Source organism: Nomascus leucogenys, chromosome 17 (assembly GCF_006542625.1).
Source record: "Nomascus leucogenys isolate Asia chromosome 17, Asia_NLE_v1, whole genome shotgun sequence".
NCBI lineage: Eukaryota > Metazoa > Chordata > Mammalia > Primates > Hylobatidae > Nomascus > Nomascus leucogenys.
The window spans coordinates 36,880,944-36,895,010 of NC_044397.1; the positions used below are offsets into that span (position 1 = coordinate 36,880,944).

At 50.7% G+C, this 14,067-nt stretch overlaps 1 protein-coding gene across 6 annotated transcripts in view; it reads left to right on the forward strand.

The window, feature by feature from the left end:
* Positions 1-14,067, forward strand: part of CUX1 (cut like homeobox 1) — a 474,797-nt gene that overhangs the window by 418,218 nt on the left and 42,512 nt on the right. For 3 of the 6 annotated variants that reach the window (XM_030796742.1, XM_030796738.1, XM_030796737.1), the window contains 2 exons: positions 6,154-6,342; positions 11,321-11,585. The exons of the other annotated variants lie outside the window; for them this stretch is intronic. In XM_030796742.1, the coding sequence (XP_030652602.1) occupies positions 6,154-6,342; positions 11,321-11,585 (454 nt within the window). The remainder of the gene's footprint in view (positions 1-6,153; positions 6,343-11,320; positions 11,586-14,067) is intronic. 6 annotated transcript variants of the gene reach the window in all.

Here is a 14,067-nt window from a genome sequence, read left to right on the forward strand (position 1 = left end):
GATGAGCATGGGGTCAGAGTGGACTCGGGAGGATCCATGCAGACTGTCTCTTTTTTTTCTGTCTTTTTTTTTTTTTTTTTTTTGAGACAGAGTCTTGCTCTGTCACCCAGGCTGGAGTGCAGTGGTGCAATCTCGGCTCACTGCAACCTCTGCCTCCCCAGTTCAAGTGACTGTCATGCCCCAGCCTCCTGAGTAGCTAGGATTACAGGTACCCGCCACCACTCCTGGCTAATTTTTGTATTTTCAGTAGAAATGGGGTTTCACCATGTTGGCCAGGCTGGTCTCAAACTCCTGGCCTCAAGCAATCTGCCCACCTCAGCCTCCAAAATTCTTGGGATCACAGGCATGAGCCATCGTGCCTGGCTTGGATGTATCTCAATAGAGACAGTCTGAGTAAGTCCAGATTGCTTGAGGCACAGTCTGAGACCAGCCTGGGCCACATAGCAAGACCCCGTCTCTACAAAAAGTTTTAAAATTAGCTGGACGTGTTGATGTGCACCTGTAGTCCCAGCTACTCAGGAGCCTAAAGTGGGAGGACCACTTGAGCCCAAGAGTTCAAGACCAGCCTAGGCAACGTAGCAAGACCCCTTCTCTGTAACAGATTTAAAAATAAGGCCAGGCGTAGTGGCTCATGCCTGTAATCCCAGCACATTGGGAGGCCACAGCAGGAGGATCGCTTGAGTCCAGCCAGGAGTTCAAGACCAACCTAGGCAGCATGGCAAAACCCTATCTCTACAAAAAATATAAAAATTAGCCGGGTGTGGTGGTGCACGCCTGTAGTTCAGCTACTCGGGAGGCTGAGGCAGGAGAATAGCTTGAACCCTGTAGTTTTAGGCTGCAGTGAGCTATGATCATGCCACTGTACTTCAGCCTGGACAACACAGATTCTGTCTCAAAAAAAGAAAGAGGTAGACACCCAGTAGAGCCTGGCATCCTCGGGGCTCGGGAGCTGGGCAGCATCCACCGGGCAGTGCCAGGATGGCTTAGTGGAAGGTCTGATGGACCCCGGTTCTCACTCTGCTCAGAGTCCGTGATGCTGGCCAGGCTGCCTGCATTCTCAGATCCCCCTCCACGAAACTGGAATAACCACACCTGCCTGGGGGGTGTGAGTAGCAGCAATTTCTAGCACCAGGCCCGACTGGTAATAATAGTCATTGTTATTTTATCATTGCTGTTCCTGCTGCCTTGCGAAGCCATCTCCATTTCACAGCCCACAGCTGGGGCGGGCAGCCCCTGGGGAACTCACTCCGGCACCCTGGCGTCCCACCGTGCCTCAGAGCTGGCCCCGGCCTGGCACATGCTCCGGCCCCCCGGGTGCTCAGCCTGGGTTGGTTGTCTGTGCTCTGTGTCACTGCTTATCAGCTGCTGTGGCTGTAAGAATGTTACGGTGTTTCATCATTTTTATTTATTTATTTTTTTTGAGACGGAGCCTCACTCTGTCGCCCAGGCTAGAGTACAGTGGCACGACCTCAGCTCACTACAGCCTCTCGGCTCACCGAAACCCAGGTTCACGTGATTCTCCTGCCTCAGCCTCTGGAATAGCTGGGATTACAGGCATCCGCCACCATGCCCAGCTAATTTTTGTATTTTTAGTAGAGACGGGCTTTCACCATGTTAGCCAGGATAGTCTCGAATTCCTGACCTCAAGTGGTCTACCCGCCTCGGCCTTCCAAAACGCAGGGATTACAGGCGTGAGCCACTGTGTCTGGCCTTTTTTTTTTTTTTTTTTTTTTTTTTGAGACAGAGTCCACCGACTCACTCAGGCTGGAGTGCAGTGGCACAGTTGCGGCTCACTACAATCTCTGCCTCCTGGGTTCAGGTGATTCTCCTGCCTCAGCCTCCCAAGTAGCCGGGATTACAGGTGCCCACCACCACACCCAGCTAATTTTTGTATTTTCAGTAGAGACAGAGTTTCGCCATGCTGTCAAGGCTGGTCTCGAACTGGCCTCAGGTGATCCACCTGCCTTGGCCTCCAAAAGTGCTGGGATTACAGGCATGAGCCACCATGCCGGCCAAGCCTATTTTGTCATTTTAAACCACCGTGCTTCTCCAGTGTGGTGTTAACCAGACAGGGTTCCCTGGTTTAGGCACTCAGATATTGGAAACCTACCCTTCTTCTTATTTCCCCAGGGTGAAAGTCAGTTAAAGGGGCAGTGTTCTCTGCAGTGCATGCAAGCACAACCCTACCGAGTGGTTGCAGTTTGTCTGCTGCTCATGGAAAGGCCTTGTGTGTCTTTTGTTTCTCCCATGGGATGAGAAGAGAACGGAGGCCGAGCACGGTGGCTCACTTGAGAATGACAGGTGGCCTGTAACCCTAGCACTTTGGGAGGCTGAGGCGGGTGGATCACCTGAGGCCGGGAGTTCGAGACCAGCCTGGGCAACACAGTGAGACCCCGTCTCTACAAAAAATAAATTTAAAAAAATTTTTAAAAATTATTATCCAGGCATGGTGATGCCCGCTGTAATCCCAGCTGCTTGGGAGGCTGAGGTGGGAGGATCACTTGAGTCCAGGAAGTTGAGGCAGCAGTGAGCCATGGTGGCACCACTGCACTCCAGCCTGGGCAACACAGCAAGACACTATCTAAAAGAAAAATTTAAAAAAAAAAACAAACAGAGTAGCTGAGTTCCACTAAAGTTTGCTCAGTGATCTAACAGCCTGGGGGTTAGGCCAGCTTGTCCAGTGGAAGCCTCCCATCCCCATGTCTGTACGATGCAACAGACAAAACAGAATGAGAGAAAAAGTCATATCAATGAGACTTTATATAATTAAGTCAATTCATAAAAATAAAAATGTAGCTGTTGATTTGAAAAAATGGCTAATTCCCATATGTTCATCAGTTATTGAATCGTGCAGGGATTCCTAGACTTGAGTCATCTCCCACTTCATAGCTCGTCACACATCCAAGGAAGCAGGCCAGTTGCATCACTCCCGCCCACCTCTTTATAGGAAGTGGCATTTCATGTAAATGTTGAAAATCAGATAGGGTCTAGTTCTGTTGCCCAGGCCGGAGTGCAGTGGTGCATTCATAGCTCACTGCAACCTTGAACTCCTGGGCTCAAGCAATCCTCCCATCTCAGCCTACTGAGTAGCTGGGACTACAGGCACACACCCCAAGCCTGGCTAATTTTTTTTTTTTTTTTTTTGAGACGGAGTCTCACTCTGTTGCCCAGGCTGGAGTGCAGTGGCACGATCTCAGCTCACTGCAATCTCCGCCTCCCAGGTTCACACCATTCTCCTGCCTCAGCCTCCCAAGTAGCTGGGACTACAGGCGCCTGCCACCATGCCTGGCTAATTTTTTTGTGTTTTTAGTAGAGATGGAGTTTCACCGTGTTAGCCAGGATGGTCTCAATCTCCTGACCTCGTGATCCGCCCACCTCAGCCTCCCAAAGTGCTGGGATTACAGGCGTGAGCCACCGCGCCCGGCCTTTTTTTTTTTTTTTTTTAAATAGATATGGGGTTTCACCATGTTGCCCAGGCTGGTCTCAAACTCCTAGGCTGAAGTTATCATCCATGCCACCATCATTGCTGGAGTTTTCCTTGATGTTTGTTTTACTGGGTGAAGGTGTGTAGCTTTCTTCAGGCTCTCAAATGGGTCTGTAGCCCCAAAACAATTAAAAATCATGGCTAGGAAACATCTAGGGGGCATACAGATAATTTTCCAGGAATAATCATCTGATTTTTTTTCCCCATTCAAGTGGGAGACCTAACCAAAGAGCAACTAGCTATTCATATATATTGCTTTCCCGAACATAGCAAGCTCCTTGGAATGAAAATAGATTATTTTACCATGTTAGCATTAAGTAAAATTTTCTCTTTTTTTTTTTTTTTGAGATGGAGTTTCACTCTGTCACCCAGGCTGGAGTGCAGTGGCACCATCTCGGCTCACTGCAAGCTCTGCCTCCTGGGTTCACGCCATTCTCCTGCCTCACCCTCCCCAGTAGCTGGGACTACAGGCGCCTGCCACCACGCCCAGCTAATTTTTTGTATTTTTAGTAGAGACGGGGTTTTACTGTGTGAGCCAGGGTGGTCTCGATCTCCTGACCTTGTGATCTGCCCACCTCGGTCTTGCAAAGTGCTGGGATTACAGGCGAGAGCCACCGCACCTGGCCAAAATTTTCTTATAACAACTAAAAAAAAAAAAACATAAGGACTTGGGACATTTATAGGCTAAAGAGTTTGAAAAGCAGAGAAACACAGGTTTACAAAATCAGTAAATTTATCTTTAAGTTTTTTGTTTTGTTTTGTTTTGTTTTTTGTTTTGTTTTTGTTTTTATCTTTAAGTTTAAAATGACCAAGCCAGGCATGGTGGTGCGCACCTGTAATCCCAGCTACTTGGGATGCTGAGGTAGAACAATTGCTTGAGCCCAGGAGTTCGAGTCCAGCCTGGGCAATATAGCAAGACCCGGTTTCTTTAGGGGAAAAAAAAAAAAAAAAGACTGATAAGAAATTAATGTCTCAGCTTCAGTGCTTTCTAGGCAGCAAACTTTTACTTGGAGGCCCCCTTCTTAGAAGCCAGTGTGCAGTGTTTCTATTTCACAGAGAGGATGTAAGCCACAGAGAGAACAAGCCAGCCCTGTGTCGTCTCCCTGCCCTGGACGGGGAGAGGTGCCTTCTGTTCTGTACACTTTATGGGGTCAAACGCTGGCCTCTCTGATCCCAGTCTCCACTTCCACCTAATAAGTCCTGTTCATTCAAGTAATCCCATCAGGCCATCCAGGTTATCACTGATCCTAATTTGTATCTTTACAAGCAGTGGCCCTCTAAACCGGCAGCAGAATGGCCCTCAGAGAAGTGAGCCTTTCTTTCTAAGCTCCTGACAAGCATTGCCAACTCAATGCGGCTGTGCTCTCCATAGCGAAATGCCCTCTGATCAGCCTGTGAAGTGGGCTGCCTACCCCTGCCTGGGAGAAGAAAGGGTATCAGGAAAGGGGTTTTGATCCACTTCCAGCTACTTTATTTAGCAAAGGCAGCCTAGACTGCAAAAGCAGACTTTGGAATTGGAATTGGCCGGCCTCTCAGAAAACCAGAGCTGGGCAGCTCCCTCTCCTCTGTCCTGCTGTGATTGCGGGTTGCCTGCCCCGTTTTCTCAGCGAGACCTGATAACCTTGCTAATTGTGGAAGGAGACACAGGCTGCCCTCTGATTTGAGGTTGTACAAGAGAGGTCTCCTGTTTGCTGTTTGGCCTCCTGAGCTCTGGCTTAGAGATTTCACTGCCTCTGAGAAACACCACAGGTGTTAGCGTGACCTCAGCACATACAAAGCCTGAAGGCTTTTTTTTTTTTTTCCTTTTTTTTTTTTTTTTGAGACACAGTCTCTCTCTCTGTTGCCCAGGCTGGAGTGCAGTGGTGCAATCATAGCTCACTGCAGCCTCAACCTCCCGGGCTCAGGCAATCCTCCCATCTCAGCCTCCTAAGTAGCTGGAACTATAGGTACACACCACCACGCCTAGCTAATTTTTTTTGTGTGTATTCTTGTAGAGACTGAGTCTCACTGTGTTGCCCAGGCTGGTCTCAAACCCCTGGGCTCAAATGATCTTCCCGCTTCAGCCTCCCAAAGGGCCCTTCTGGCCACCACACCAGGCTGAAGGCTTAAGAGAAACGTCATTGGCCGGGTGCGGTTACTTACGCCTATAATCCCAGCACTTTGGGAGGCTGAGGGGGGTGGATCACCTGAGGTCAGGAGTTCAAGACCAGCCTGGCCAACATGGCGAAAACCCGTCTCTACTAAAAATACAAAAATCAGCCAGGCGTGGTGGCGAGCACCTGTAGTCCCAGGTACTCTGGAGGCTGAGACAGGAGAATCGCTTGAACCCGGGAGGCGGAGGTTGCAGTGAGCCGAGATTATGCTACTGCGCTCCAGCCTGGGTGACAGAGCGATACTCCATCTCAAAAAAATAATAATAATAAAGAGAAATGTCATTGGTTGTGTGTACAGAGAATGCAAGAGCAATGCCAACTCTCTGGCCAATGGAGAGTATTAAAAGTCTGGTTGAAGATATATTTCTACCACGTGTTTGCTGTAAGCTAGGATGTCGCCAGCCCAACCCTGGGCCTTTAAACTCCTGTGTCTGATTTTAACCTTGACACGTACTTGTCCCTTCAGATCCCTGGCTCTCGGTGACAATACCTGTCTCGCTTCTGTTTTCTCTCCAGGCCAGCGCTTATTTGGGGAGACCATCTTAGGGCTCACCCAAGGCTCTGTCTCCGACCTCCTTGCCCGCCCCAAACCCTGGCATAAGCTCAGTCTGAAAGGACGAGAGCCCTTTGTCCGGATGCAGCTGTGGCTGAACGACCCCAACAATGTGGAGAAGCTGATGGACATGAAACGGATGGAGAAGAAAGGTAAGTCTCCCTGCCCCGCCTGGGCCGGCTGCGTCCTCATTCATAGACAGGCTGTTTCTTTCAAATCTTTCACACACAGCTGATGAGGGACATTGACCCATGACCAAGGGACTGGAGGACAGGGCAAAAATATTTTTGGATGGTCATCAGCTAATGAGTACCTAAGAGGGCTGGGAAGATGTGTAACTTTTTCTCTCCAGCAGCCTGAATCTAAAGATTTTTTTAGCACTGGTAGCACTTTTAACCAAGGAGAGCGGAACAGCTCTGGGGGCGCTGCATTTGGTTTTTGTGTCATGTGGGTGGCTGATCGGGCTATCACAGCATTTACTGAGCATGTACCAGGTGGCTAGAGGCCTTCCTTTGTTATCAGAGACAGAAATAAGAAATGCATTTTGTAGGCCGGGCACGGCGGCTCACGCCTGTAATCTCAGCACTTTGGGAGGCTGAGGCAGGCGGATCACTTGAGGTCAGGAGTTCAAGACCAGCCTGGCCAACATGACAAAACCCCCTCACTACCAAAAAAAAAAAAAAAAAAAAATAGCCAAGCATGGTGGCGTGCGCTTCTGTAATCCCAACTGCTTGGGAGGCTGAGGCACAAGAACCGCTTGAACCCTGCAGGCGGTGAACAGAGATGGAGCCACCGCACTACAGCCTGGGTGACAGACCATGACCCTATCTCAAAAAAAAAAAAAAAGATGCATTTTGTAGATCAGGAAACAGAGGTTCAGAGAGGTTCGGTGCCTCCACCAAGGTCACTCGGCCTGGAAAGTGACAGAGCAAACTCCTGCCACAACAGATCTCTCTCTTGCTGTTATTTCCCAGCCTCTGGGGATTTGGCCTCCCTAGAGGAATAACCCCACTTGCACCCACATGTCATCTCAAATGTGGATTCGCGTTCTTCTTGCAGCCTGTAGGCTACAGCATAAGAAAAATGCCTAAAGCCAGATGTGCTGTGCCTTGTGGTTTACAGTTTCTAAGCGCTGGTCCTCGCCAGTGAGTCCGCCCCTCGAGCACCCTCAGTCCTCAGGTCACCCATGGTGCTGGGAGCTCACTGGGCAGCTGAACTGCATCCCTTAGAGGCAGAGACTGGGAACCAGCTGCTGCTGATCTGACCATAAGAAGCGGCAGCCTCCCTGATCAGCTAATGCAGAGGACCTTAACTAAGAGTGGGCATCCCAGGGGTCGGGCGCAGTGGCTCACGTCTGTAATCCCAACACTTTGGGAGTCTGAGGCAGGTGGGTCACTTGACGTCTAGAGTTCGAGACCAGCCTCAGCAACATAGTGAAACCCCATCTCTACTGAAAAATACAAAAATCAGCCAGGCATGGTGGTGCACACCCGTAATCCCAGCTACTTGGGAGACTGAGGCAGGAGAATCGCTTGAACCCGGGAGGTGGAGGAGGTTGTAGTGAGCAGAGATGACACCACTGCACTCCAGCCTGGGCAGCACAGTGAGACCCCATCTCAAAAAAAAAAAAAAAAGGGCATCCCAGGCCCTTGAGTGGCTCTGCCCCAGCCCACCCCCCCCCCCCCCCCCCCCACACACACACACAGAGCATCTGAGCCAGGTACGGAACCCAGGCCTGTCAGTTCTTAATTCACCCAGAAATTCCAGCCAAGCATCACCGTTCTCACCCAACCCGGGAAAGGGCTGCTGAAGGAAAAAGAGTGTCTGGTGCCTCCTCCAGGAACCCTATGGGGGTTCCTTTATAATAATAGAGGCTTCTATTTTCTGAGAACTGCCCTGTTTGCCAGGCATTGCACTAAGACTGCTCTCCATCCACATGACTCTGCTTAGATGTCCTTATCCAGGAAATATGAAGCTCAGGGCTTCATGCAGCCTAGCAGATTTCAATAGCTCCTATCAGTAGGGAGCGGGAATTCACACTCAGGGCTGTCAGATTTCAAAGCAGATGCTCTTAAATATACGTCCGCTGCCTCTGTGCTGCGAGCTGCCCCCCTAGGATGACCCAAGGGCACTGCTGCTGCCCACTGATGACCTGCCCAGGTGGTGGCCTCTGCCCCATTCAGGGCCCCTCTAGCGGGCTCTGGCCTGCCCTTGGGCCTGTAGTCTAAGGGTCTGAGGTAGGCCACGCCTCTTGGGCAGCCCCAGGCAGTGCTGTAAGCTGCAGAGGCCTGGTGCCACATTGCCCCCCCAAAAGTTTTCAACTTATTTTTCGTTTTGTTTTTTTGTTTTTTAAAGTCTCGCTATATTGCCCAGGCTGATCTTGAACTCCTGGCCTCAAGCAGTCCTCCCATCTCGGCCTCCCAAAGCGCTGGGATTACAGGCATGAGCCACTGCGCCTGGCCCTTTCAACGTCTTATTATGGGAAATCTCCAACATAAACAAAAGTAGAGAGAATGCTGTCATGAACCCAATGTATCTGTGCAGAGTTTCCCGTTATCCCCTCACCCGAGCAGCGTCAAGCTTCTTGCACTCGCCAGGAGGCAGCCCTCAGCTCTTAGGAGGGAGGAGGCCCTGACAACCCAGCTCCCTGCTGTGTTTCTCACCCTGGGGCCCTTAGGAAAGGACTTTAGTCCCTGCAAATACATCTCCAGGGCTTCCCAGGCCTCCCATCTTTCCCTCTGCACAGGCTCGTGGCGCCCTCTTGTGTTACAAATGAGTTACTGTTTCTGCGGGGCCCAGATCTTTCCAAAGGTGCCCCAGTCTCCAAAGCCGCTGTGGTCCCGTGGCCTTCTCTTCACTCCTGGGGGTGCCGGCCACGAGGGCTGCTCCCTAGAGAGGCCTTCTCTAGCCCCCCGCCAGTCCCTGGTCAGTCGTCTGTCCCCTAGAAGGGAACTGGAGGGAGTCCCCATGGTTGGACCATCTAACTCCTTTCTCTGGATCCAGCGGCTTTGACTCCACTGTTTGGGTTTTCTGTGGGGAAGATTTACCTTCTCAATTGCTTCTGAGTTCTCATGACAAAATGGCAAGTTAATTAAGGAAATCTCTTGCCTAAGTTGTTTATTTTATTTTTTTTTTTTTTTAGAGATAGGGTCTCTGTCGCCCAGGCTGGAGGGCAGTGATGCAATCATAGCTCACTGCTGCAGCCTCGGTGTTCTGGGCTCAAGTGATCCTCCCGTCTCAGCTACCCGAGTAGCTGGGACTACAGGTGCATGCCACCACACCTGGCTAATTTAAAAAATTTTTTTGAGACAGGGTCTCGCTATGTTCTCCAGGCTGGTCTCAAACTCCTAGACTCAAGCAATCCTCCCACCTCAGCTTCCCAAAGTGCAGAGATTATAGGCAAGAGCCACCACGCCCGGCGATGTCCTTCAAGATTCAGTTTAAACATCATCTCTTCTAGGCAACTTCCCCTTCCCCCTCCCCAGGTGTAGGGACCAGCCCCACGGGGTCGGTGGGTCTCTCCCCATGTGCGGAGATGAGAGAGTGTAGAAATAAAGACACAAGACAAAAGAGATAAAAGAAAAGGCAGCTGGGCCCCAGGGACCACTACCACCAAGTCACGGAGACCGGTAGTGGCCCCAAATGCCAGGCTGCACTGATATTTATTGGATACAAGACAAAGGGGCAGGATAAGGAGAGTGAGCCATCTTCAATCATAGCTAAGGCCACGTGGGTCATGTGTCCACTGGACAGGGGGCTCTTCCCTGCCTGGCAGCTAAGGCAGAGAGAGAGAGAGGAGACAAAGAGAGAAACAACTTACACCATTATTAGAGACCTTTAGTACTTTCACTAATTTGCTACTGCTGTCTAGAAGGCAGAGCCAGGTGTACAGGATGGAACATGAAGGCGGATGAGGAGCATGACCACTGAAGCACAGCATGACAGGGAGACGGTTAGGCCTCCGGATAACTGCGGGCGAGCCTGACTGATGTCAGGCCCTCCACAAGAGGTGGAGGGGTAGAGTCTTCTCTAAACTCCCCCGGGGAAAGGGAGACTCCCTTTCCTGGTCTGCTAAGTAGCGGGTGTTTTTCCTTGACACTGAGGCTACCGCTAGACCATGGTCCACCTGGCAACGGGCGTCTTCCCAGACGCTGGCATTACCACTAGACCAAGGAGCCCTCTGGTGGCCCTGTCTGGGCATAACAGAAGGCTCGCACTCTTGTCTTCTGGTCACTCCTCACTATGTCCCCTCAGCTCCTATCTCTGTATGGCCTGGTTTTTCCTAGGTTATGGTTATAGAGCGGGGATTATTATAATATTGGAATAAAGAGTAATTGCTACCAACTAATGATTAATGATATTCATATATAATCATATCTAAGATCTATATCTGGTATAACTATTCTTATTTTATATATTTTATTATACTGGAACAGCTCGTGCCCTCGGTCTCTTGCCTCGGCACCTGGGTGGCTTGCCGCCCACACCCAGGTCTGGCTGAGGAATTCTTCTCAGTATCCCCATCGTCCCTTGCACTTACTTACCCCACCCCACTTTTCAGTCTGCTGGGAACATCTCTCTGGATACTTCGCTGCCTCCCCTACTAAACTGTTAAGTTGTGCAGGGACAGGTGAGGACCTCACATTCCGTCAGAGCAGGTCCTTGATGAGCGTGTGCTGGTAACAGAATGGCTCTCATCTTAGTGTTGTTTCTTTTGTTTTGTTTGAGACGGAATCTTGCTCTGTTACTCAGGCTGGAGTGCAGTGGCACCATCAGGGCTCACTGCAACCTCCACCTCCCAGGTTCATGCAATTCTGCCTCAGCATCCCTAGTAGCTGGGATTACAGGCGCACACCACCACGCCCAGCTGATTTTTGTACTTTTAGTAGAGACGGGGTTTCACCATATTGGCCAGGCTGGTCTTGAACTCCTGACATCAAGTGATCTGCCCGCCTCGGCCTCCCAAAGTGCTTGGATTACAGGCATGAGCCACCGTGCCCAGCCTCATCTTGGTGTTTTGAGATGCTCTATGCAAAGTCCTGCAAGCCGGCACTGTGCCGTCTGGGACCAGGGATTTGGGCTGCTGTCCCAGCTGGGCCTGACCTCAGTCTGCCATCTCTTCCTCCGCAGCCTACATGAAGCGGCGGCACAGCTCAGTCAGTGACAGCCAGCCCTGCGAACCGCCGTCTGTCGGCACCGAGTACAGCCAGGGCGCCAGCCCCCAGCCCCAGCACCAGCTGAAGAAACCCCGGGTGGTGCTGGCTCCCGAGGAGAAGGAGGCGCTGAAACGAGCGTATCAGCAAAAGCCATACCCGTCACCAAAAACCATCGAAGACCTCGCCACCCAGCTCAACCTGAAAACCAGCACCGTCATCAACTGGTTCCACAACTACAGGTACGGCTGGCTCGCAGGGAGCGCCGGTGGGCCCAGGGGAAGGGGTTGATCTGTCCCGAGGCCGCCATGGCGCACAAGGGTGAGGCTGGAAGCGGGGGTCGCGGGGGGAGGCGCTGGGAGCTCGGTGATTGGTCCGTTCCTTGATCCCATAGGTTTTTTTTTTCTTTTCTTTTCTTTTGAGACGGAGTTTCACTCTTGTTGCCCAGGCTAGAGTGCATTGGCGCAATCTCTGCTCACTGCAACCTCCTCCTCCTGGGTTTAAGCGATTCTCCTGCCTCAGCCTCCCAAGTAGCTGGGATTACAGGCATGCACCACCAAGCGTGGCTAATTTTTGTATTTTTAGTAGAGACGGGGTTTCACTATGTTGGTCAGCCTTGTCTCAAACATCCTGACCTCAGGTGATCTGCCCACCTCGGCCCCACAAAGTGCTGGGATTACAGGCGTGAGCCACCGTGCCCGGCAGTTCCTTAGGTGTTATTGGAGGTTTTAACTCCAGAGATGTAAGGCCACGTCCCTTCCCGTCACTGTCACATAGTTAGAAACAGGTGGTATCTGCCATGACCCAGAAAGAAAATCACCTCTTGATTACATCATTTAATAAGGGAGAGTGTAGGCATTCATGGTTCAAAAGGAGTGAAACTTTTGTGGTTTAGTTTATATATATTTATATTCATATTTATTTATTTTCAGAGACAAGGGCTTGCTGTGTCACCCAGGCTAGAGTGAAGAGGTGCAATCATAGCTTACTGCAGCCTCGAACTCCTGGGCTCAGGCAGTCCTCCCACATCAGCCTCCTGAGTAGCTAGGATGCCAATGCACCACCATGCCTGCTGATTTTTTATAGAGACAGGGGCCTCGCTCTGTTGCCCAAGCTGGTCTCAAACTCCTGGCCTCAAGCAGTCTTCCTACCTCAGCCTCCCAAACCCTTGTGATTATAGGCATGAGCCACCGCACCTGGCCTGAACTTTTATTTCTTAGTGATTTTGCAGTGCTTTCTCGGGGTCTTCTGCCGTGTTATCTTCCAAATTAGTTTGATTAGTTCTGTAATTAAATAAATGAAGTCATTTAAGACCTTTGCATTTGGGAAAGTTCATGAGTTAATGAGGACAGATTGAGCATCTTCTAGATCTCAGATTCTGAGCTAAGTGTTTCACCGAGTTATATCACTTAATCCTCACAGCTCACAAATGTATATGAGATACAATATTCTCGTCATTCTTTTTTTTTTTTTTTTTTTTTTTTGAGACGGAGTCTTGCTGTGTCGCCCAGGTTGGAGTGCAATGGCACGATCTCGGCTTACTGCAACCTCCTTCTCCCAGGTTCAAGCTATTCTCCTGCCTCAGCCTCCTGAGTAGCTGAGACTACAGGTGTGCACCACCACGCCTGGCTAATTTTTGTATTTTTAGTAGAGACGGGTTTCATCATGTTGGCCAGGCTGGTCTCAAACTCCTGACCTCAAGTGATCCACCTGCCTTGGCCTCCCAAAGTGCTGGGATTACAGGCGTGAGCTACCACACCCGGCCAGTTCTCTTCATTCTACAGATGAAAAATATAGAACTCAGAGGGGCTAAGGAGGTCAGGGCCCAGTGCTCTCTTGGTAGAACAAAGTGCACTGGGATGAAGTGTTTGGAGTAGATCGAGGAAACCCACTGAAGGATCTTGAGTTGCTGATCATAGCTATAACCATACTCTCTATTGCTAAAAACCAAGAATTCCAGGGCCCTGATGGAGATCCCTAAGCTAGTGCCTTGCCATTGACCATCTCAGGTGCTGCTTCCCATTGTCCCTAGGGCACGATAACATTGGGGTAGGTGCTCCTGGTTCAACCAAGGTGACCATACGTAGGTGTGGCTGATGGCAATGGGGCCCTCCCAGCTGTGCACATGACACAGTCGTGGGCAGTACAAAGTCACAGTCAGGCTGGAGGGGAAGTTGTGTCTCTCACTGGGCCCTCCCTCCCCCATAAGGTCCACTGGAGTTCCTGAAGGGGCCCAGTAAACCACCCAGGCTCTGAACAAATTGGGAAACTAAAATATTAGGTCGGAGCCCAAATCACACCTTTATTGCCCATAAAGGCAAAGTCACAAGATGCTGCTCATTGTGAGAGCTGAGCGCACCTGCTACGTGGACCCTAGACCCAGGCAAACTTCCCCACAATGGCAGCCCTGGCCCCGCACAGGCCTCCCTGTGTTCCAGCTACCTCCCACAAGGACAAAATCCAGGATTAGCCAGGCATGGTAACACTCACCTACAGCCCCAGCTACTCAGGAGGCTGAGGTGGGAGGATCGCTTGAGCCCAGAAGGTGGAGGTTGCAGTGAGCCGAGATCACACCACTGCACTCCAGTCTGGGTGATAGAGCCAGACGCTGTCTCAAAAAAAGAAAGTCCAGGAGCTGCACAGCCAGTTTCTTCATTCCAAATTTAGCAATCAGATCAAAACAGAGGCAGAGGGAGGCCAGCAGTTAGAACAGTGGAGGTCCCT